The sequence below is a fragment of the Lynx canadensis genome, chromosome B3 (genome assembly GCF_007474595.2).
Source record: "Lynx canadensis isolate LIC74 chromosome B3, mLynCan4.pri.v2, whole genome shotgun sequence".
NCBI lineage: Eukaryota > Metazoa > Chordata > Mammalia > Carnivora > Felidae > Lynx > Lynx canadensis.
The window spans coordinates 54,711,055-54,733,307 of NC_044308.2; the positions used below are offsets into that span (position 1 = coordinate 54,711,055).

General features: G+C 38.4%; 1 protein-coding gene across 1 annotated transcript in view; it reads left to right on the forward strand.

Annotated features, from left to right (window-relative positions):
• SHC4 (SHC adaptor protein 4) overlaps positions 1 to 22,253 on the forward strand; it is a 124,580-nt gene that overhangs the window by 54,090 nt on the left and 48,237 nt on the right. The window contains exons 3-4 of the mRNA XM_030318232.2: positions 15,691 to 15,754; positions 18,867 to 18,986. Coding sequence (XP_030174092.1) covers positions 15,691 to 15,754; positions 18,867 to 18,986 — 184 coding nt within the window. The remainder of the gene's footprint in view (positions 1 to 15,690; positions 15,755 to 18,866; positions 18,987 to 22,253) is intronic.

Sequence of the window (22,253 nt, forward strand, 5' to 3'; positions counted from 1 at the left end):
GGGGAGTGAGGGATGCAGGAGGCTGACCAGTGATGCCATCTCAGCAAAGGCCTGAGCAGATCTCATGGGCAAAGAGACCAGGCCTTTGAATTAATTTTGACCTGCCTTTGGATGCCTGCTGTCTCTAGGGATGGGACACATCTGTGGGCAAGGCAACTGCCTTAAGGAGAAGACAGCTTCGGGGAAGCAACGTAGCTGTGAGCCATTAGTGGTGAACACTCCAGCAACATGGGCAATACGTACCTCTGTGTGGAAGGGGGAGCTGGGAAAAGGGATCATACTGTGTTTCAGTGCCATAGAGATCTCTAAACATTTACTCATTCTGCCTGTGTAGAAACTTGCACTGTCCGTTACTATTTGCACAACAGACATAATTGGACCTCTTCTACAACATATTATCTGTAGCACCCCAGTTATAACCCATAGAGTGCTCAGCTGGGTACTAGGCATTGTAAAAACAGGTTAGAACCGTTTCTTTCTTTTTTTTTTTCATGTTTTTATTTACTTTTGAGAGAGAAAGAACACCACCCAGGTACTCCTCTTTCTTTATTTTTTTAAGTTTATTTATTTATTCTTGAGAGAGAGCGAGAGCGAGGGAGGGAGGGACAGAGAGAGAGGAGAGAGAGAATACCAAGCAGCTGAGCTGTCGTCACAGAGCCCAATGTGGGGCTTGGTCCTACGAACCATGAGATCACGACCTGAAATTGAGAATCAGACCCAAAATCAAGAATCAGATGCTTAACCGACTGAACCACGTAGGCACCCCCAGATGCATCTCTTAAAGAAGACAGACATTATATGGATAAAACAATAACTTGCCAAGGTCACAGAACTTGTAAGAGAGCTAGATTTTCAACTCTGGCTGTATGCTTGCAGAGTCCACTGTTAAGCAGCCTTTTTTCAGGTTCTGTTATCATGCAAAAGTGGAATTATAGATAAATCAATGCCCTTAACATTTTTTCCTTTTAATGCTTACTGTAATTTTGCACTTTTGTTTCCTTCTGTATTTCTTCATGTACCATGCACTGTATAATGCACATGGTATCACTTAATGAACTTTAGTTGATACTAAAAACAAAAGAATTTCAGTTTTCCTCTTTCTCCACTGAGTACTGATAGGAGGGACAAAGAATGGAAAATGATAATTCACAGTTTGTAAAAGGAGTTCCATAATTCTTATATTTACGTAGAAGGCCCATCTCTTATAAAACTAGCTTCCTATACCAAGAAACTGCACAAGACCAAGTCCAAAATATATAAAAATAATCTTTGTAAAGATTAAAAGGTTGTGCTCTAATAGGTTTTCCGTAGCTGACCATGACCCCAAAGGCTCTAACATTCATTTTTGGGTTTTGCTTAGCAAACCACAAACTGAGAGCCTAATCCAACCTACTGTCTGATTTTGATTTTACCACCTTGTGACCCAAGAATGGTTTTGATCTTTTTAACTGGTTCAGAAAAAAAATCAAAAGATGAATATTCCATGATCTGTGAAAATTATATGGAATTCAAATTTCAGTGCCCATAAGTGTTACCATCACACAATCATGCCCATTCATTTATGTATTGTCTGTGACTGCTTTTCTAGCTACAACTGCAGCATCGAGTAGTTGTGACAGAGATTGTATCATTGGCAAAGCCTAATGTTTTCACTATCTGGTCCTTTATAGGAAAGGCATGCCAACTGATTCTCTTAAGAGACTCAACTTTAGCTCTCTTAGAAACACTTGAGGGAGCTTTTAAAACTCCCAATCTCCAAGCCCCACCCTGCACCAATTAAATCAGTCTGGAGATGAGATCCTGTCTTCAGGATTTGTTAAAGCTCCCCTGTGTTTCCCCAGTGTGCGGGCAAGGTTGAGAACCATTGCCTGCATTTTAAAAAAATTTTTTTAATTTTTTTAATATATGAAATTTATTGTCAGATTGGTTTCCATACAACACCCAGTGCTCATCCCAAAAGATGCCCTCTTCAATACTCATCACTCACCCTCCCCTCCCGCCCACCCCCCATCAGCCCTCAGTTCGTTCTCATTTTTTAAGAGTCTCTTATGCTTTGGCTCTCTCCCTCTCTAACCTCTCTCTCTCTTTTTTTTTTTCCTTCCCCTCCCCCATGGGTTCCTGTTAAGTTTCTCAGGATCCACATAAGAGTGAAAACATATGGTATCTGTCTTTCTCTGTATGGCTTATTTCACTTAGCATAACACTCTCCAGTTCCGTCCACGTTGCTACAACCACTGCCTGCATTTTGAAGGATAGGTGGCTGAGGTCTGTTGGCATCCAGACTGCCAGATGGGAGAGAGAATGCAGGTCACTTATCACCTCCTGTGTGTTCTGGGGCTGAAGTGAGAAAAGATGTTCAGGACCTCCAGATGCCCTCTGGGGAAAGCCCTTCCCACAAGGAGGTGGCAGGGATGAAGGAGATAGGGGAGAGGAGAGGATTGTGCCAAATATCTCTCCCAGCATGTTGAATTAGTTGAAGACAAAATTTCCCCCAAATGGAACATTATCAAGTGAACAGGCAGTGTGGCCATCCCTCACCTAGCTGCTAGGAATAGGTGACCTAATTCTTTAGCATCTACTGGCACAACCATCTGGCTGAAACTGCAGAGCATAGAAACCAGGTATCCTGTGCAGTGAGTCCAATAGAAATTTTAATCAACTGTGAGGTGCACGAACTGATGTGCTTAAGAATCACTTGGAGGCTCTTGGGCCCCACTCCAGACCTATAGAATTAAAATCTCTAGGAACAGTCCCAGGAATCTGCATTTTAACCAGCATCCTAGTTGATTCTTAAGAATTTCAAAGTTTAGGGGCGTCTGGGTGGCTCAGTCGGTTGGGCGTCTGACTTCGGCTCAGGGCATGAGCTTATGGTCTGTGAGTTTGAGCCCCGCGTCGGGCTCTGTGCTGTCAGTTCAAAGCCTGGAGCCTGCTTGGGATTCTGTGTCTCCTTCTCTCTCTGCCCCTCCCGCACTCACGCTCTGTCTCTTTCTATCAAAAAAAATGAATAAATGTTAAAAAAATTTTTTTTAAAAAAAAGAACTTTAAAGTTTAATCATTACCTACTTAAATGGTTATGCTGTTGAATTTTTAGCAGGTATGCAGGCATATTTGCCCTACCATTATTTGCCACAGTGGGAAAGGCCAGTTATTTATTCCTCTGAAGGGTGCATACACACATTAAAAAAAAAGAGAGAGGGGGCGCCTGGGTGGCTCAGTCGGTTAAGTGTCTGACTTGGGCTCAGGTCATGATCTCGCAATCTGTGGGTTCGAGCCCCGCGTCAGGCTCTGTGCTGACAGCTCAGAACCTGGAGTCTGTTTCAGATTCTGTGTCTCCCTCTTTCTCTGACTCTCCCCTGTTCATGCGCGCTCTCTCTCTCTGTCTCAAAAATAAATAAATGTTAAAAAAAATTTTTTTTAAATAAATAAATAAAAAAAAATAAAAAAAAGAGAGAGAACTTACCAGGTAAAATCTATAATATATATGCCAAATGGCCTTTCAAATCATCAGAGTTATTTTTTTAAAAGAGCAGTGTGGGAGTTATACACTCTTTCTACCAATTGCTATCTTGCTCAGTAGTATAGATACTTCTATGGCAAACTGCTTGAAATATCTTAAATAGTGCCAATCTTCTTTCTTCGAAGGCAGCTCTACTTTTTGGAAGTAAATAAACATCATTTGGAATGAAGTAGGGTGGATAAAGTGGGTGATGAAGTTGGATCTGTTTTGGCCTTTAAAAAAATGAGCTTTGATTTGTAAGTGATCACACTGTATATCAGTTCACTCCTGCACTCCCAAAGACATGCCTGCATGATATTTTGAATATTTTGTCTAAAACAAAGTTGTTTTAAAAAAGCCTAGTTTATTTTTGCTTTTATTTCCCTTGCCTCCGGAGACGTGTTGAGTAAGCAGTTGCTGTGGCTGAGGTCAAAGAGGTTGCTGCCTGTTTTTCCCTCTAGGATTTTGATTGTTTCCTGTCTCACATTTAGGTCTTCCATCCATTTTGAGTTTATTTTTGCGTATGGTGTAAGAAAGTGGTCCAGTTTCATTCTTTGTCATGTTGCTGTCCAGTTCTCCCAGCATCATTTGCTAAAAAGAGTCTTTTTTCCATTGGATACTCTTTCCTGCTTTGTCAGAGATTAGTTGGCCATACATTTGTGGGTCCAATTCCGGGTTCTCCATTCTATTCCATTGGTCTGTGTGTCTGTTCTGGGTGTTGTATGTAAGTGATACATCATGGGAATCTTCTCCCCAAGCCAAGAACACATTGTATACACTGTATGTTAGCTATCGTGACAATAAATTATATTAAAGAAAAAAAAAAGCCTAGTTTATCCCAAAGTAATGGAAAACAGTTTTTTGGATTTACAAATTCCTGAGTGTTTTGTATGAAATCAACCCCGTTTCTTTCTTGTCATTTTCATAAGGCTTAAGCACTTAGAAGGTGTTTTTGTGGGTGTAGGTGTTTGCGTTTTGAAATATGTGATTCCATTACAGGAAATCATTGTGGGGATAGGATAAAATCAGTACTTCATTTCTGATCACCTGGGGAGACTTGTAGGGAAGGTGTGATAGTGGGGTCTTTCACTTCATTCAAGTGCACTAGATGGGTCAATATTTGCATCAGAGCCCAAGGGCAGCATCCCGGAGCAGACAGAACAACTGTGTTCTGTGGTTGCTGAGCTGGGTAGAATTGCAGATGTACTTTAGAATCAGATTTTAAATATAATTCAGGTTGAACAGAGAGGCATGATAAGTCAGTGTGGGAGTAGATGCTGTGGGCAGTACTGAAAGGTTTTATTTGACCATCTTGGGACCTGAAGTGCCTATTTCTAAATGAAAGGATATATTTTATGGGCTGTCTACCCTCCTAGAGTGCACAGGCGATGCCCCTTGATAATAGTACAAAGGGAGTTTGAAGCTTTCCATTTTCTACCAGTCTGTGGGCACTGACTGCATTCATTGTTTGCTTATCGCCATGGAGGCAGGCTCCTGTTCTAAAGTGTCTTGTCTGAGGGACTACACAAATTTTTGAATGTCTTTAATTTCACCCAGCTGAACAAAATTGAACACACAGATCACTGCGCCTTGATGTTCTGAAGGCAAAGATTTCAAAAAAGAAGGCACTAGTTTCCCTACAACAACGTCGCAACATAATACCCCACTGATCTGGGGCTTGAGGTACTCACAAGTCCCTCCCTTCATCAATACGAGGGCACTTTGAGACATTGACAACCTGTCCCTTCGACATTGTTAACTGCTTTCTTTAAGGAAAGTACCTTGGGAAATATAGGTGACTTTGTTTTGCCCCATTATTTTTGTGTTTTGTTTAGGGAAGGTTTTTGCTGTGATTAAAATTTATTCTCATTTCTATTTGCCTGGACAAAATTGAATCCATTCCTTCATTCTGTGTGTGGCAGGGGGTGGGGGCAGGAGATGGGGAGAGTTGCCTCAAACCCACTGGGCCTTTTGCCTGGTTTCATGTTACACATTTGCTGGCTTTCCTATTTACTGAAGAGCTGCATTTTGACATTTAGTAGAAACAGTCTGTCCGACAAACGGTCCCTCTATCAAACACTCTACTTTGTCTTGGATTGTGATATTGCCTTCCAAACCTATAACAAGGGGGGTTAGACAACTTTGCTTCCAGAAGAGCTTAACTGTTTAAGGGTTAAAGACACAGAAAAATTATAACTTAAGTACTGTAGTGGCCAAGGGTTGATGAAGAAAGGTGGCTTTGTTTGGATGATTAGTTTGCACTCTGTTGAGACAGACAAAATATCTGTTTTTGGTCTTATGGCGTAGGCAGGGTTTTAAATGCTTAAAAGCAAATCTTCAACGGCATTCTCATTCTCTTACATCAGCCCACTTCTCTCCCCTTCTCTCTCATGTGGCAAAACAATAAACAAAGTGGCCACTGTTGGTGCTGTGGGGCGTTTCTGCCTCTTTCTAGTGCAGGCTCCCAGGATGGAAATCTTGAGCCATTAAAACTCTGAAAATTCTGCTTCTCCAAGAGAGGACATTTGCTGAATGTTTGCTAGCTGGAGAGTGCCTCATGACCAGTCAGCTCCAAAAGGATTGTGTAGAAATGTGGGCTTCATAGGCAGCTGGGGTGGCAGGGACACCCCCAGCCCTGTGAGGAAATCCCTACTTCTGGGCTCTGTTTTCTTTTTCCTCTGCATTTGTAAAGTGTCTGAGGGTGTGGCTGAAACTCCAGAAGAGCATTGAAAGTACTATTTGTTTTTGAAAATGTTACAGCTAATCTCTTGGTCCTAGTCTGAGGGAAAGAAAAGATCTTTGTGAAGAAAGGCAACAAAATGCAACCATCTATCTGTCTTCCCTGGCTGGGTTTCGGGAGATTTGTTAACACTGATAGCCAAGAAAGCAGAATTTGAGAGGTTATTTTAAAGCAGTGGTTCTTAGCCTGGGATCTGTGGAGTCCCAAGAGCCCCACAGATGGTTTTCTGGGTAGTGGAGTGGAGGGGGGGGGGCGGGGGGAGGGGAGGGAGGATCTCCTAAAATTGAATAGAAAAATTTGTACAAACGTTGGAGAGAGCCTGTGACTCTTTGGAGTCTCAAATCCAAAATAATAATAATAATAATAATAATAATAATAACAACCACTTTGTATTTTTTCTTTTTTATTGTGGTAAAATACACATAACATAAAATGTAGCACATTAACCATTTTTTAAGTGTACAGTTCAGTCCTATTAAATACATTCACATTGTTGTGCAGCCATCACTACCAGCCAACCCCATAATTCTTTTCATCTTGCAAAACCGAAACTCTATACCCATTAAACAAGTCCTCCCTAGTCCCTCTTCCCCTAGGCCCTGGCAACCACCATTCTACTTTCTGTCTTTGTGAATCTGACTACTCTAAGTAGCTCGTGGAAGTGGAATCACGTAGTATTTGTATGTTTGTGACTGGTTTATTTCACATAGCATGAGGTCCTTAAGTTTCACCCATGTTGTAGCATACTGCAGAATTGCCTTCATTTTTAAGGAATAGTATTCCACTGCATGTATATACAACATTTTGCTTATCTATTCATCCATTCACGGATGCTTGGGTTGCTTCTGTGTTTTAGCTATTGTGAGTAAAGCTACTATCAACACCGATGTATAATATCACCACTTTTTGTTTTGTTTTTAATGTTTATTTATTTTTGAGGGAGAGAGAGAGAGAGAGAGAGAGAAAGAGAGAGAGAGAGAGAGCATGCGCGCGTGCAAGGGCACCCACGAGTGGGGGAGGGACGGGGGAAAGGGGGACAGAGGATCTCATGCAGACTCTGTGCTGACCGCAGGGAACCCGATGCGGGGCTCAAACTCTGGAACTATGAAATCACCACCTGAGCTGAAGTTGGACTCTTAACCAAATGAGCCACCCAGGCACCCCATCGCCACTTTTTAAAAGCAAGTTCATAGGCACAAGTTTCTCCTTTTTTCTTTTGAGCAGAGTTGTATATCCAGAGATTTTCAGAGTCTGTAATGCTTCCACATGCCTTGACCGACTTTAGAACTCCTTTTTTTAAAAGGAGTTTAATACAGTATTATATTAGTATCAGGCATACAGCATAGTGATTGGTCATTTGAGTATGTTGTGAAATGATCACCACAATGAGTCTAGCTACCATCTGCCACTATACAAATTTAACACAATATTATTGACTATAGTCCCCGTGCCATATAGTACATCTCATGACTTAATTATTTTATAATTGAAGTTCTTTCATCTTGATCCCCTTTACCCATCCCACCCCCCCCCCCCTTCTGAGCCCCTTCCCTCTGGCAATCTCCAAGCTATTCTCTGTATCTGTGAGTCTGGGTTTTGTTTTGTAAAACCACGCAGTATTGTATTTGCCTTTTCTGTTCTAAATTATTTCACTTAGCATAATGCCCTCAAGATCCATCCACGTTGTCACAAATGGCAAGATTTCATTCTTTTTATGGCAAAAGTATTTCATTGTCTGTGTACACAGAGAGAGGGAGAGAGGGAGAGAGACATTTTCTTTGTCCATTTGTCCATCGATGGACACTTAGGTTGTTTCCATATCTTGGCTATTGTAAGTAATGCTGCAATGAACCTAGGGGTGCATATATCTTTTCAAATTAGTGTTTTGTTTTCTTCTGATAGATACCCAGTAGTGGATTTGCCGGATTATATGGTATTTCTATTTTAAATTTTTTGAGGAACCTCCATACTGTTTTCCACAGTGGCTGCACCAATTTACATTCCCACTAACAGTGTATAAGGATTTTCTTTTCTCTATACCCTTTCTAATAATTATTATTTCTTGTCTTTTTTAAAAAATTTTTTTCTAATTTTTTTTTTTTAATTTATTCTTGAGACAGAGGCAGAGCGTGAACAGGGGAGGAGCAGAGAGAGAGGGAGACACAGAATCCGAAACAGGCTCCAGGCTCTGAGTCGTCAGCACAGAGCCCAACGTGGGGCTCGAACCCACGAACTGTGAGATCATGACCTGAGCCAAAGTCGGACGCCCAACCGACTGAGCCACCCAGGCACCCCTATTTCTTGTCTTTTTGAAAATAGCCATTCTGAAGGGTGTGAGGTAATATCTCATTGTGGTTTTGATTTACATTTCCCTGATATAAAGTGTGATGTTGAGCCACTTTTCATGTGTCTGTTGGCCATCTGGATGTCTCTTTTGAAAATTGTTTATTCAGATCCTCTGCCCATTTTTAATTGTATTGTTTGTTTTTTGTTATTGGGTTGTAGGAGTTCTTTATATATTTTGGGTATTAACCCATTACTGGTATATGATTAGTAAATATCTTCTCTCATTTAGTAGGCTGCCTTTTCATTTTGTTGGTGGTTTCTTGTACTGTGCAGTGGCTTTTAATCCTATGTAGTCCCATTTATTTTTACTTTTGTTTCCCTTGCCTTAGATTCAGATAAAAAAAAAAAAAGATTTAAAACTGATGTCAAGGAGCTTATGTTTTCTTATAGGAGTTTTATGGTTTCAGGTCTTTAGTCCATTTTGAATTAATTTTTGTGTATGGGGTAAAATAGTTGTGTAGTTTCATTCTTTTCCATGTTTCTGTCCAGTTTTCCCCACGCCATTTATTGAAGAGACTGTCTTTTATTCATTGTATATTCTTGCCTCCTTTGTCATAAATTAATTGCCCATATATGCATATGTTTATTTCCAGGCCCTCTATTCTATTCCATTGATCTATGTGTCTGTTTTTATGCCAGTATCTTACTGTTGTAATTACTATAGCTTTGTACTACAGTTTAAAGTCAGGAAGCATCACACCTCCAGCTTTGTTTTTCTTTCTTAAGATTATTTTGTCTATTCAGGGTCTTTGTAGTACTACATAAATTTAAGAATTATTTGTTCTAGTTTTGTGGCAAATGCCATGGAATTTTGATAGGGATTGCATTGAATGTCTAGATTACTTTGGTTTCTATGGACATTTTAACAATATAAATTCTTCTGATACATAAGTATGGAATATCTCTCCACTTATGTGTGTTTTCTTTGTTTTCTTCAATTTCTTTCATCTTAGAATCTAAGACACAAAAGTGTCTTAGACTTTTTAGTGTACAGGTCTCTCACCTCCTTGGTTATATTTATTCCTATTTATTTTATTATTTTTGGTGTGATTGAAAGTGGGATTCTTTTTTTTATTTTTCAGTTTTTATTTTAATTACAGTTAGTTAAAATATGGTGTTATATTAGATACAGGGACACAGTATAGTGATTCCACACTTCCATAAAACACCTAATGCTCATCACAGCAAGTGCCCTCCTTAATCTCCATCATCTATTTCACCCATCTCCACTCTGGTAACTATCAGTTTGTTCTCTAAAGTTAAGAGTCTATTTCTTGGTTTCTCTCTTTCCTTTTTTTTTTTCCTTTGCTCACTTGTTTTGTTTCTTAAATAACACACATGAGTGAAATTATATGGTATTTGTCTTTCTCTGACTGACTCATTTTGCTTAGCATTATACTCTCTAACTCCATCCACATCATTGTAAATGGCAAGATCTCATTCTCTTTTATGGCTGAAAAATATTCCATTGTGTATATATACCACATCTTCTTTATTCATTCATCAATCAGTGGACACTTGGGCTGTTTCCATATCTTGGCTGTTTTAATAATGCTACAGTAAACATAGGGGCACATGTGTCCCTTTGAATTTGCGTTTTTGTATTCTTTGGGTAAATACCCAATAATGTGATTGCTGGAAGGTAGGGTAGTTCTATTTTTAAATTTTTGAGGAGTCTTCAAATTGTTTTCCACAGTGGCTGCACCAGTTTGCATTCCCACCAACAGTGCACAAGGGTGCCTTTTTCTCCACATCCTTGCCAAACACCTGTTGTTTCTTGTTGATTTTAGGAGATTTTTTTCTTGATTTCTCTTTTTGATAGTTCATTATGAGTGTATAGAAATGAAACAGATTTCTGTATATTACTTTTATATCCTGCAACTTTACTGAATTAACTTATTAGTCCTAATAGTTTTTGGTAGAGTCTTTAGGGTCTTCTATATAAAATTTCATGTCATCTGAAAAATGGTGATAGTTTTACCTCTTCCTTTCCAGTTTAGATGTTTTTAACTTCTTTTTTTATTATTAATTTTTGCCTAATTGCTCTGGCCAGGACTTCCAGTACTATGTTGAACCAAGTGGGGAGAGTAGGTATCCTTATGCTCTTCCTAATCTTCAAGGAAAAGTTTTCAGCTTTTCACCATTGAGTATGATAATAGCTGCGGGTTTGTCATTGGCCTTTATTATGTTGAGGTATGTTCTTTCTATACCCAATTTGTTGACAGTTTTTTTTTTTTTTTTTAATCATAAATGGATGTTGAATTTTGTAAAATGCTTTTTCGGCATCCATTGAGAAGATCATATGATTTCTTTCCTTCATTTTGTTAATGTGGAGCATCATGTTGGTTGATTTCCACATGCTGAGCCACCTTTACATCCTGGAATAAATCTCACTTGATAGTAACATATGATCCTTTAAATGTATTGTTGAATTTGGTTTGCTAATATCTTGTGGAAGATTTTTGCACCTATGTTCATCAGGGATATTGGCCTGTACTTTTTTTTTTTTTTTGTAGTGCTCCTGACTTTAAAATCTGAGTGAGTGTGCCCAGGCATACATGAGCATGCTTGCCCACATGGGCACACAGCTGGGTCCTGGGTGCTCTTTTCTTCCATGAGGAGATAACAGCCAATGTATAGAAAGCAATGGCTGAGAAAGGGCTAGGGTTATCCCTTTGGGCTTTTTCTGGAATTGACCCCTGCCACTTTGCACTAGTCCCTTGCTAGTTTACCCCAGTTACATTGGAGTAAGGATTGGCCAAAAAGCTCCCCCCCCCACCCCCCGCCACTGCATTTGGGGGAGTGAGCAAGAGAAGGACCAGTATTGTTTTCCTGGTCCTGGGAGTGTGGGATTCCCACCCTTTCGTGCACATGGTAGTATGGTTACTCCCTGAATGAGTGTAGGTTTTGAATTCAGACCTGGGTTTGTATTCTGCCTCTCCCACTCTCAGCTGCATTATTCAGAAGCAGTTATTTAAATTCTTTGCGCTTTTGTTTCCTCATTTGTAAGATGGATATAAAATAGCTATCTTGAAATGACATTGTTAAGAAGAAATGAGGTGATGTACATAAGGTACTTATGGCCTGCCTGTATAGATAGGAGATGTTGCTTCATTAAAACCCAGGTTCCCTGAGATGGCATTGTGTATCATTCTAAAGGAAGGGGCTTCTACTGTAAAAGCGTTGCTAAAACCGGTCAAGATTTTTCTTCTTTATGAAACTTTGGGGAATGGAAACAAGGAAGTCTACCAAATAAACTGAAAAAATAAATCTGGATTTAGCAGTCATAAAGATGGAGGAGTTAAAGGTTAAGCTGGAATGGGACAGAGATACAAATAAAGATCTTTTATTTATCTGTGACATGTACATTGATCCATCTCTCTGTGGGTGTTGGCAAAAGAGAGAAAGGCTGTGTTGCCTCTTCATTGGGGCATATATTTTTTTTCATTTTTTAAATGTTTATTAATTTTTGAGAGAGAGAGAGAGAGAGAGCGTTCAAGCAGAGGAGAGGCAGAGAGACGGAGACAAAGCAGGTTCCAGGCTTCAAGCTGTCAGTACAGAGCCCAACACGGGGCTCAAACTCACAAGCGGTGAGATCATGACCTGAGCTGAAGTCGGATGCTCAATCAACTGAGCCACCCAGGGGCCCCTTCATTGGGACACCTTTGACATGCCCTCACATTTTGACAGCAGATGAGCAAAAATCCTGCTGAGAAACTTACTTTGCATTCTTTTAATATTTTTATTTACTCAATCAACTGCACAGTGAAGGGAAAACATAACATTGTTTACATTGTTGACATATAAATATCAATAGAATAAAAATAGGAAACAACAAACCACATATACAAAAAAACACCTAAACCAAGTCATTGTTTATAAGCTCTTTCTATATCACTATTTAGACAGAATTAATTTTATGTAGCTACCAATGTGTATATGCCATTCCAAGTTCTACTTTTGGCCCACTAATTATTTTTTTAATTTTTTTTTAACATTTATTTATTTTTGAGACAGAGAGAGACAGAGCATGAACGGGGGGAGGGGCAGAGAGAGAGGGAAACACAGAATGGGAAGCAGCCTCCAGGCTCTGAGCCATCAGCCCAGAGCCCGACGCGGGACTCGAACTCATGGACTGCGAGTTCGTGACCTGAGTTGAAGTCGGATGCTTAACCTACTAAGCCACCCAGGCGCCCCTCGGCCCACTAATTTATATAGACTCCCCTTATTTCTATAGTCTTCATACTTCACAGTCCAAGTGGGAATATTTATATTGATAAATTCCATATCACAAGCTATGGAGTTGGTTTTTTATTCTAAAATAAATATGTATTCTATATACATACTCAATACTATTTCGATACAAATTCTCCTCCCCTTGTCAAAAGCTCTGATAAATATTAAGAGATTTATCATCTTTTACCAAATCACTCTCTAGAAAGATTGTATCAATACTAATCAGGGCCCCCAGCATGGATAAGTATGCCTGACGTGGAATTTTCCCCATCTTCCCCAACAGTGCATTTGTCATTTTCTTTTTTGCTAACTTAATGACAGTGAAGTGAGTATCTTGTAGTTGTATTAATTTTCAATTTTAAAGTTGTAATGAATGTGAACATTTTCCAATTTTTAAAAATTGAACTATTTCTATCTCTTTTGTATGAATTATCTGATCTGGGGGTTGGCACACTATGGCCCTTGGGCTAAAAATAGCCAACTGCCTGCTTTTAGAAATAGTTTTATTGGAACATAGCCATGCTCATTTGTTTACATATTGTCTCTTACTGCTTTTGAGTTATAATGCAGAGTTGAGTAGTTGTAACAGAGAAAAGTCTAAAATATTTATCATTTGGCCCTTTATTTTTTTAAATTTTTTTTAACGTTTATTTATTTATTTTTGAGACAGAGAGAGACAGAGCATGAATGGGGGAGGGGCACAGAGAGAGGGAGACACAGAATCAGAAGCAGACTCCAGGCTCTGATCCATCAGCCCAGAGCCCAACGTGGGGCTCAAACTCACGGACCACGAGATTGTGACCTGAGCTGAAGTCAGACGCTTAACCCACTGAGCCACCCAGGCGCCCTTCATTTGGCCCTTTACAGAAAAAGTTTTCAGACTCTAATCCCATCTCTCAGCTCTTATTCATTCTTGTTTTTCCACACTCTATGCTGCATCAATATCAAACTACTTGTAGTTTCCCTCATATGATAATTTATACTTTCGTGCTGTTACACATGCTCTTCCCTCTCTGGAATTTCCAAACTCCGCTCTGCCAGGAAGGTTCATCCTTCCAACCTGTCCTTGACAGGCACTCATGCTACAAAGCATTCCTTTTAATTCCCATTTAAAACTTTACTTTTTGTTAGATGATATCAACTGTATGAGAATCAAGAGAACAATGCCTGGGAAAGCACTTTGTGAAACTAGGAGGTGCTATATAAAAGTAACAACTAATAATAACTGTGGTTATACTTGTCAGTATCAATGTCCACCTTTGTCTCTACTTTTATTTCAAACCATTTACAAGGAGCTTTTTAGACCAAAGCACCTCATTTGGCTCTCATGGAGTAAAGGATCTGATACCTTTTTCATAACCGCCTTTTATTAAATATCAACAACATAGGTGCCTGGACATGTCATTTTGGCAACACCAGAGGCTAGTTCAGATTAATTATTATGTGTCTCATCAATGATTGAATAATCATTAAGGTGACTCAAACATCAATCAACCAACCAAACAAAAGAGTCTGACTCTCTGAGCGGTCCTTCTATTTCATCCAGAGAACAAAGGTTGGAATCCTACAGAAACCATAGATACAAAATCCTGAGAAAATACGCTAAACCAAAAAGCCATTCTATGTATTGGTTGTAGGTAATTATGCAAAAATCAGACAAGAGAATACTTTAGAGAAGAATTTCATCTATCCAGAAAAAAAAATCTGAACTAAAATATAAATTATAAATCCAAAACAATGCCTAGAGTCTCTGGAATTCTACTTATTTTTCCAATATATCTACTAGAACATTGAGGACATAGATCCACGTTACTATATCTATATGTCTGTATCGTGTCTGTATCTATATATCTCTCTAGATAGAGAGGGAGATAGATTTCTTTAATGGGGCTGCATTCCTCTGCATGTTCCTCCCCTCCTTAGGAATCAAAAACATCTCAAAAAATATTTTCAGGAAATATATATAAAAACTAATACAATGTTGCAGGTGGTCATATGTGTGTGTGTGTACTAATACAGTTAACTAATTTAAACAATGATTTCCGGTGAATCCAGGAAAGAGCTTAGAGATGTGCTTTGTGAAAAGTTTAATATATGTGTTGAAAGATAGGAGGTTATGGTTCAGATTACGCTGAGTGAAAGCTTGGGCCGTTAGGAATGCTGAGTTCCAGAGACAAAAGCTTTTAGTTCTAACTGCATTTCTGGAGAGGAGGGTGCCAGGTTGTTCACCACTTCCATTAAGGAACAACTACATATTTTAGCGGTGCCTTTCTCTCACGAAATGCAATATAGAGTAAGGGCAAAAAAAAAAAAAAAAAAAAAAAAAAAAAAAAGCAAAGGAGGAAATTTGTTATTGATTTTCATTTCTTCTGCGAAATTACATGAAAGCTCAATGGCTTGTAGCAGTATCTCAGTCAATAAGGCTCCATTTGAGACCACCTTGAAGTTCAATTCTCTCCCAGTCCCTTTAAACTTCCTCTAGTGTCAGATTCTTTTGTATTTAATTGTCTTTGGTGCTGAGATACTAGGAAGCTTTTTATCCATAACACCACAGAGAGGATTTTGCTAAAAGCAAAACTGTGAAGTATTCCCAGACAACTAAGTTCCACTCCTCCTTTTTGGTTAAACATCAACATTGCTAAAAACCAAATCTGAAAAGCCAAGGAAAAAAGAGATGAAGAAGGTAAATAATAGGATTCCTTATTGCAAAGTGATTTTTTTCAGCATAAGGGTAGGAGTAGGAGAGAGTCATTTATGTCAGACTCACCATTATGTGTGTGCACATTTTGTTCATAATACTTGCTAACATTTGTTGAACATTTACTGCGTGTTAGATAGTGTGCTAAGTCTTTATATGGTTTCTGTTCTGCAGGGAAGCAATAAGTCGCCTGTGTGAAGCTGTCTCTGGGGCAAATGGAGCCGTTAAAAAGCGAAAGGTAAATATTGGTGTGGTTTCTCCTTGTTTTATGTTTCCCTAACTATGGGGAAGAGAATATCAAAATAGTTGTTAGTTCATTCTACTATATGAGCTAAGGTCCAGAATGGCCTTTATCAGTTGGCATGATCAGAGATGCACTGAAAGTTGGTCTTATCTCTCAAGTTTTTCTGACTTGACTGACACTGTCTGAAATGGTGATGCCTGGGGTGACAGAATGAAGAAAGTACCTGGGTTTCCAGTAAAAAATTCTGGGTTCCAGGCCTGGGTGTTTACTCACCTTTGAGCATGGTATCTCATCTCTCTGAGACCCCATTTTTGTTCCTGCAAAGTTAAGTTGAACTGGATGACCAGTTTGGCATCTTCCAATTTTCAATACTTTATAATGTATCTATTCTTCATTTTAACATTTTAGAATTTGTAGATTCCTTAGCCTATTTTCAGATGGAAATGCAGGTGCTAGTAGAGGTGAGATAATAACGCGTGAGTAGGAGATTTTCATGCTGAAAGAAAGCAAAAGATTTGATGTTACATAGGTTTAAATCCTGCCTCTGCCACCTACTATGTGCTCTTGGACAAGTCACTTCACCTTTTGGATCACTGGTTTCCTCATCTGTAAAGTGGGAGAAAATAGCACTTACTTGATTGAGTTGTGTAGAATTAAATAAAAGGATGTCTACACAGTGTTTGGGCGTATATTAGGCTTTCAACTCTAATGGTAGATAGAATTATTGCCATTTAATTGTCAACCCAGAACATTTAGTTGTTTTGGAATGTCCAAAGGAGAGGTGCAAAGGTTCTTAAGATAACTATATAAATCATAGAATTGTAGATTGTTTAAGAGAGAAGGAATGTTTAGAGATTTTCCAGTCCAACCCTCCCATTTTGCCAGATACTAAACTGTCTCAGAGAAGAGATTTGCCTTGAGTTACTAGGATGATGAAGTTTAGAGCCAACTATAGAAGCCAGGTCTTCGTATTTCCAGCTTAGTGCTTTATTTCCACACCCTCCTGCCTCATTCTTTATTATTCTTCACTAGTTTGCATAGGGCCGAACCCAGTGTCACCCAGAGTGATTCAGATGAGCCACATGGCATGGAAAACACTAAGTGTTAATAAGTGGACTTTGAATTCTATTAGAACTCCCTATTACTAGTTACTTTGACAAAACCCATGGCCCCAAAGTAGCCTCTGGCCTCCTCCTGCCTCTCATAACCTCTGCAAATAGGATACTTTTTGTTGTTGTTGCATGATCCCAACAAATAGCCTCAATCATTTAAGACTTTCTCATTTCAGAAATGGGGAGTCTACTCCCCAAAACAAAATAAAACAAAACAAACCAGGCTATCATGTTTCCAGAAAGTACACATGGAAAGAAAAAAAAAATCTTGAGTTAATTTCCTTTGATAGCTAGCACTTACTGCATACTTACTACATGCCAGGGACTGTTCTATACACTATGTTTTTATCCTCTTTTTCCTCCTAATTTAAAACATTTGGTAAAATATGTGTAACATAAAATTTACCATTTTAACCATTTTTAAATATACAGCTCAGTGATATTACATACATTCACATTGTTGAACAACCATCACCCCTATCCATCCCCATAACTCTTTCCATTTTGTAGAACTGAAACTCTATATACATTAAACAATGACTTCCTATTCCCCATTTCTTCAGCCCTGACAGCCACCGTTCTACTTTCCATCTCTATGATGTTAACTACTCTAAGTACCTCATATAAGTGGACTCATACATATTTGTCTTTTTGTGACTGGATTATTTTCACTTCACATAATGTCCTCAGGATTCATCCATACTATAGGATGTGTCAGAATTCCCTCCCTTTGTAAGGCTGAATAATATTCCATTGTGTGTGTGTACCACATTTTGCTTATCCATTCATTTGTTGATGGATACTTAAGTTTTTTCCATGTTTTAGCTATTGTGAATAACACTGTTATGAATATGGATATACCAATACCTGTTCAAGTCCCTGCTTTAAGTTCTTTTGGGTGTATAACAAGAAGTAGAATTGCTAGGTCATATGGTAATTTTATTTTTAATTTTTTGAGGAACTGGGAACTGCCATACTGTTTTCCAAAGCAATTGTACTCTTGTACATTCCTACCAATAGTGCACAAGGATTTCAATTTCTCCACATTCTAACACTTGTTATTTTCTGTTATTGTTGTTGTTTACTAGTTATAGGTTTATCTAGATTTTCTATTTCTTCATGATTGAGTCTTAATCGCTTTAATGTTTCCAGGAATTTGTCCATTTCATCTAGGGAATCCACTTTGTTGATATGCAGTTGTTCATAATACTCTCTTATAATCCTTTTTGTTTCTATTGAATTGGTAGTTGCATCCCCACCCCACTTTTGCTCTTGATTTTAGTGATGTGAGTCTTCTTTCTTTTTTTCTTAGCCCATATATATAAAAGGTTGGTCAATTTTGTTGAACTTTTTGAAGAACTAACTTTTGGTTTCATTGATTTCCTCTATTCTCTAGTCTCTGTGCCATTGATCTCTGCTCTAATCTTTATTATTTCCTTCCTTCTGCTAACTTTGGGTTTAATTTGTTCTTTTTTTGAATTCCTTAAGTTGTAAAGTTAGGTTCTTGATTTGGCATCTTTCTTCTTTTTTAATGTAAGTGTTCATAATTATATATTCCGCTCCCCCAAAGCATCACTCTCACTGTGTCCCATATATTTGATATGAATGTTTTTTGTACTTTTATAAATTATCAGAAAAAAATCCAGCAACTTTTTCTTTTTTTAGACTTCTGGTTTTCAAAAGGACTGGAGAGTTCAGCTAGCCCAAACTCTCACAGGAATTCCTTTTATATAAAGCAGGCCCTACTCCCAACACTTGGGGAGAAGGGAATATATGAGAAAAGTTCTGAGGGCTCAGATTTCACTGCTTACTAAAGAATTTGCTGCATTCCAATTTTTTTAATGTTTTAATTAAAATAAAGCATTCCATCTCATTTGACTTGTGTAAAGTAAAATAGGAAGAGTATGTGTTTTGACCCATTTTAACACTTAAAAAATTAATATTCTCCTGTAACAAAATCCTTAACTCAGAGTATTGTTTTGCTATTTTTAAAGCCTCCAGTTAAGTTCCTATCAACAGTTCTTGGCAAAAGTAATCTTCAGTTTTCGGGAATGAATATTAAACTGACCATCTCAACATGCAGCCTCACGTTGATGAATATTGACAACCAACAGGTAAGATCATGAATGTCATTTATAGCTTAACGTATCATCTATTTTTCTAGAAGAACCTGGGCATAATAAAAAAAATAAAGTTTCAGACAAAGTGTGCTTAAAATTTAGTTAAGGCACAAGGGAAAAAAATCTGCCAAGGATTTGTGAATAACAATAATTAGAACAACAGTATTACTAACTCATCACTGCATTTAACTGCTTGCGTACTTGCCTCAACCTAATTGGCTTTGTAATAGGAACTAAGGTGCAAATAACTGGTAAATACCATTTGGCAACTCATATTCTTGAGTCAGTTATTACTCTCCACCCGTGCTCCTCAAAGGGAAAGCAATTCCATTATCAGAACTAACAGACTGTGTGTTGGATGGGGGTGCAAATGAAGGACAGAGGGGAAGGGTGATGTTAGGGTTAATATTCTAGCTAACTGAAATTTAAGCATAAAACATTTTCTTCCAACTCTTAAGCTTGAAGTGCTTTGTAAAATATTATTACATAAACACAGTTTCTTCTTCTTTGATGATGTGTGATGCCATGGTGTGCCTGAGTCCTCATTGTGAACCTTATTTCTCAAAGAACAGCATTGCTGAAGCAAATATAAAAGATATACAGGCATTGGGGTAAATGTGTTCCTTAAACTAGGCTACTCTTGACTTGCTTTTTATGTTTTAAACTAAATTCCTCATATCAGATTATTTATGGGTGTTAGAGTCTAATTTTTCTTGGTTTAATATGTAGTGATTCGAGGTTCTTAGTATTTAAGGTTTTACTGTATGGAATACTGTTGAACAGGGACTCATGGAAGGTTTAATGTGTAGTTGGCTCTCGGGCTTTGAGGTCACATATAGGTTGAAATCATGGCTTCGCCACTAATGAGCAAGTTATGCTACCACTCAATTTTATTCCTTAGTGAAATGAGATTATAGTACCTATTCATAGTTTCTGAGAGGATGGATTTAGCAATAGTATATGTGTCACTGGATTATATACAGGATTAAGTAAAACCATTGATGTAAATCACTTAGCACAGAGCCAGTCACCCAGTACCTATTATTATTTACTCAAACATTTTTCCTATTTCCTTGAGACATTTTCATAAAGTCAGTACTTAGCAGGGAAAGCATAAAACATAGAATCATAAAATTTTCAGTAACATGCATGTACAGTTATATACATTTTTTCTCCAATGTTTTTGCCAAAAACTTGCAGTTTTGAGGTCTGCTTTATTTTCTAAATTCAAAAGCAGAATAAAATACATTGCTTGCACAGTAGTATAAACCACCACAGAAGAAAATACTTAATATAAAATAGTTCAAAATAGATTTCTGTCTCGTTGGGCCCTGATTGGTTATCTAAGAGAGGTGATACCATTGGTATAATGAGAGCAGAACATTTGAGGCTGTACTTGGAAGATGCAACAAATCTAGGTGGAAGGTGAAGCAATCGTTCAGTCTTTCAGATGCTTTGCCCTCAAGATATTTGTAGATGTAAATTTTAGTTTTAGTTTTCACCCATGTGTGTGGTACCAGGGGTGCTTAATGCCTTTAGGTATGAGATCTCATTGAGTATAGAAGCACTTGAATTATCTCAGAATTTTGTAGGGGAGGAAGAGTAAGCAAATCTACAGCCGTCCTGGTGACAGCCTTCTGTGCAGAACCTAATGAGCATTAAAAAAAAAAAAAGTTCTATGGGGTGACTGAGGAATTAGGAATTTAGCAAGAATAGGGCTGTGGTGTGTGGTAGGTGGCTTAGTTTATTCTCATTCCTTTCTCTCTTTTACTACCCTTTTCCAGGGGACCATAATTGGAAGGGGTATTGTCACATGCCCATAATCTTTCTGGCAGAATAGAAGTAGGGACAGGGCGAATGGGTGGCTTCCACTACCAGCAGTTACAGCAATGAGTGCCTCTGGAAGTGGGACATCTTTTCTGCACTGGTAGCAGGGAATGGGGTTGTGCTGAGCCCACTGCTGGAGTGGGGACTAAAGTTAGGATCTCATTGACCTTAGACCCAGGCCCTGATTTTTAAAAATAATTTTGAACTATTCTGCAGGCCTGGAGGAAACGGCCCCTTCATTCCTCCCTGGTGGAGGGAGGGCATATAAAAAAAAAGATGTGCCACTATAGATGCTTCAACTCAAGCTTTATAAATCCCATTAATAGGGCAACTAAACTGTTCAAGGGAGAAGGCAACAGAGAAGTGACCTTATAGATGTAGCAGGAGAAAATGATTAACTCAATCTTCCTTAAAGAAAGTTACCCTTTTAAGTTTTAAGATAAATACCAAGAAATACTAATGTCTCCCTTCCCCTCCCCCCAACTCCTAAGATATACTTTGGACTGAAAACATAAACAAGTTAAAATTGATAGGTACATTCGTAGATGGCAGAGCATTTATGGGTAGGATGGTTCACATTCATCTTCAGCCACTGAGAACAACTTCAAGAATATAACCATTCACTCCCAGAAAATGTCTTAAAGAACCTCAGAGGCAGAAAATAAAATTATATTAAACACATAATGCTTGCGATTTTTAAAACTTGCCATATTTTGGGATGGGAAATACATTTTGGAAAAGCAAGTTCTAGGGAGTTTTTCTATATTCCTTGTTTTAAAAATTCAAGCAACAGACTTCCTTGATATACTTCAATACGTTAAGGATGTAAGCAAAAATATCTGACTAGCTTCCACTCCCACTATTCTTTAGTGATTTCTACATTCCTACCACCAACTCTAACAGCTAGTGAAATTTTACTAAGAGTAATAAAGTGATAAAGAAGGTAAAACAGGCAGAAAATGGAGATATCCTTTAGTCTCCATGAGGAGAGGGAACTTCAAATATAGGGAGGCCAGGCAGATAATGCTAACTGTGCAGGTACAAGAATAACAGTGGTGCAAGCATAATGATATATGGTGAGTGCCACTTGGCCTCCATGTTGGGGAGACGATACTGGGAAACATGGCAACAGAATATCTTCCGATTAGAATGGGGAATTGGATGCTTTATCCCACATAACTATTGGTCAAGGGCTACCAGATCTTCAACTTTTGGGGGAAAAAAAAAGATGGAAATCTTGGGAGTTTTGTTGCTCTATCATGACTATGAGATGTTGGTCTTTAATGAAGAATTGCAATTTTAAGCATGAGCCAAACACAGTAAGTCTGTGTCCTTAGGCCAGCCAAATGCGACAGTCTGATCTAAGCAAACATTTATAATGTAATACTATATAATAATATATGGATAGATCCAGAAAACTCCCCCCCAAATCAC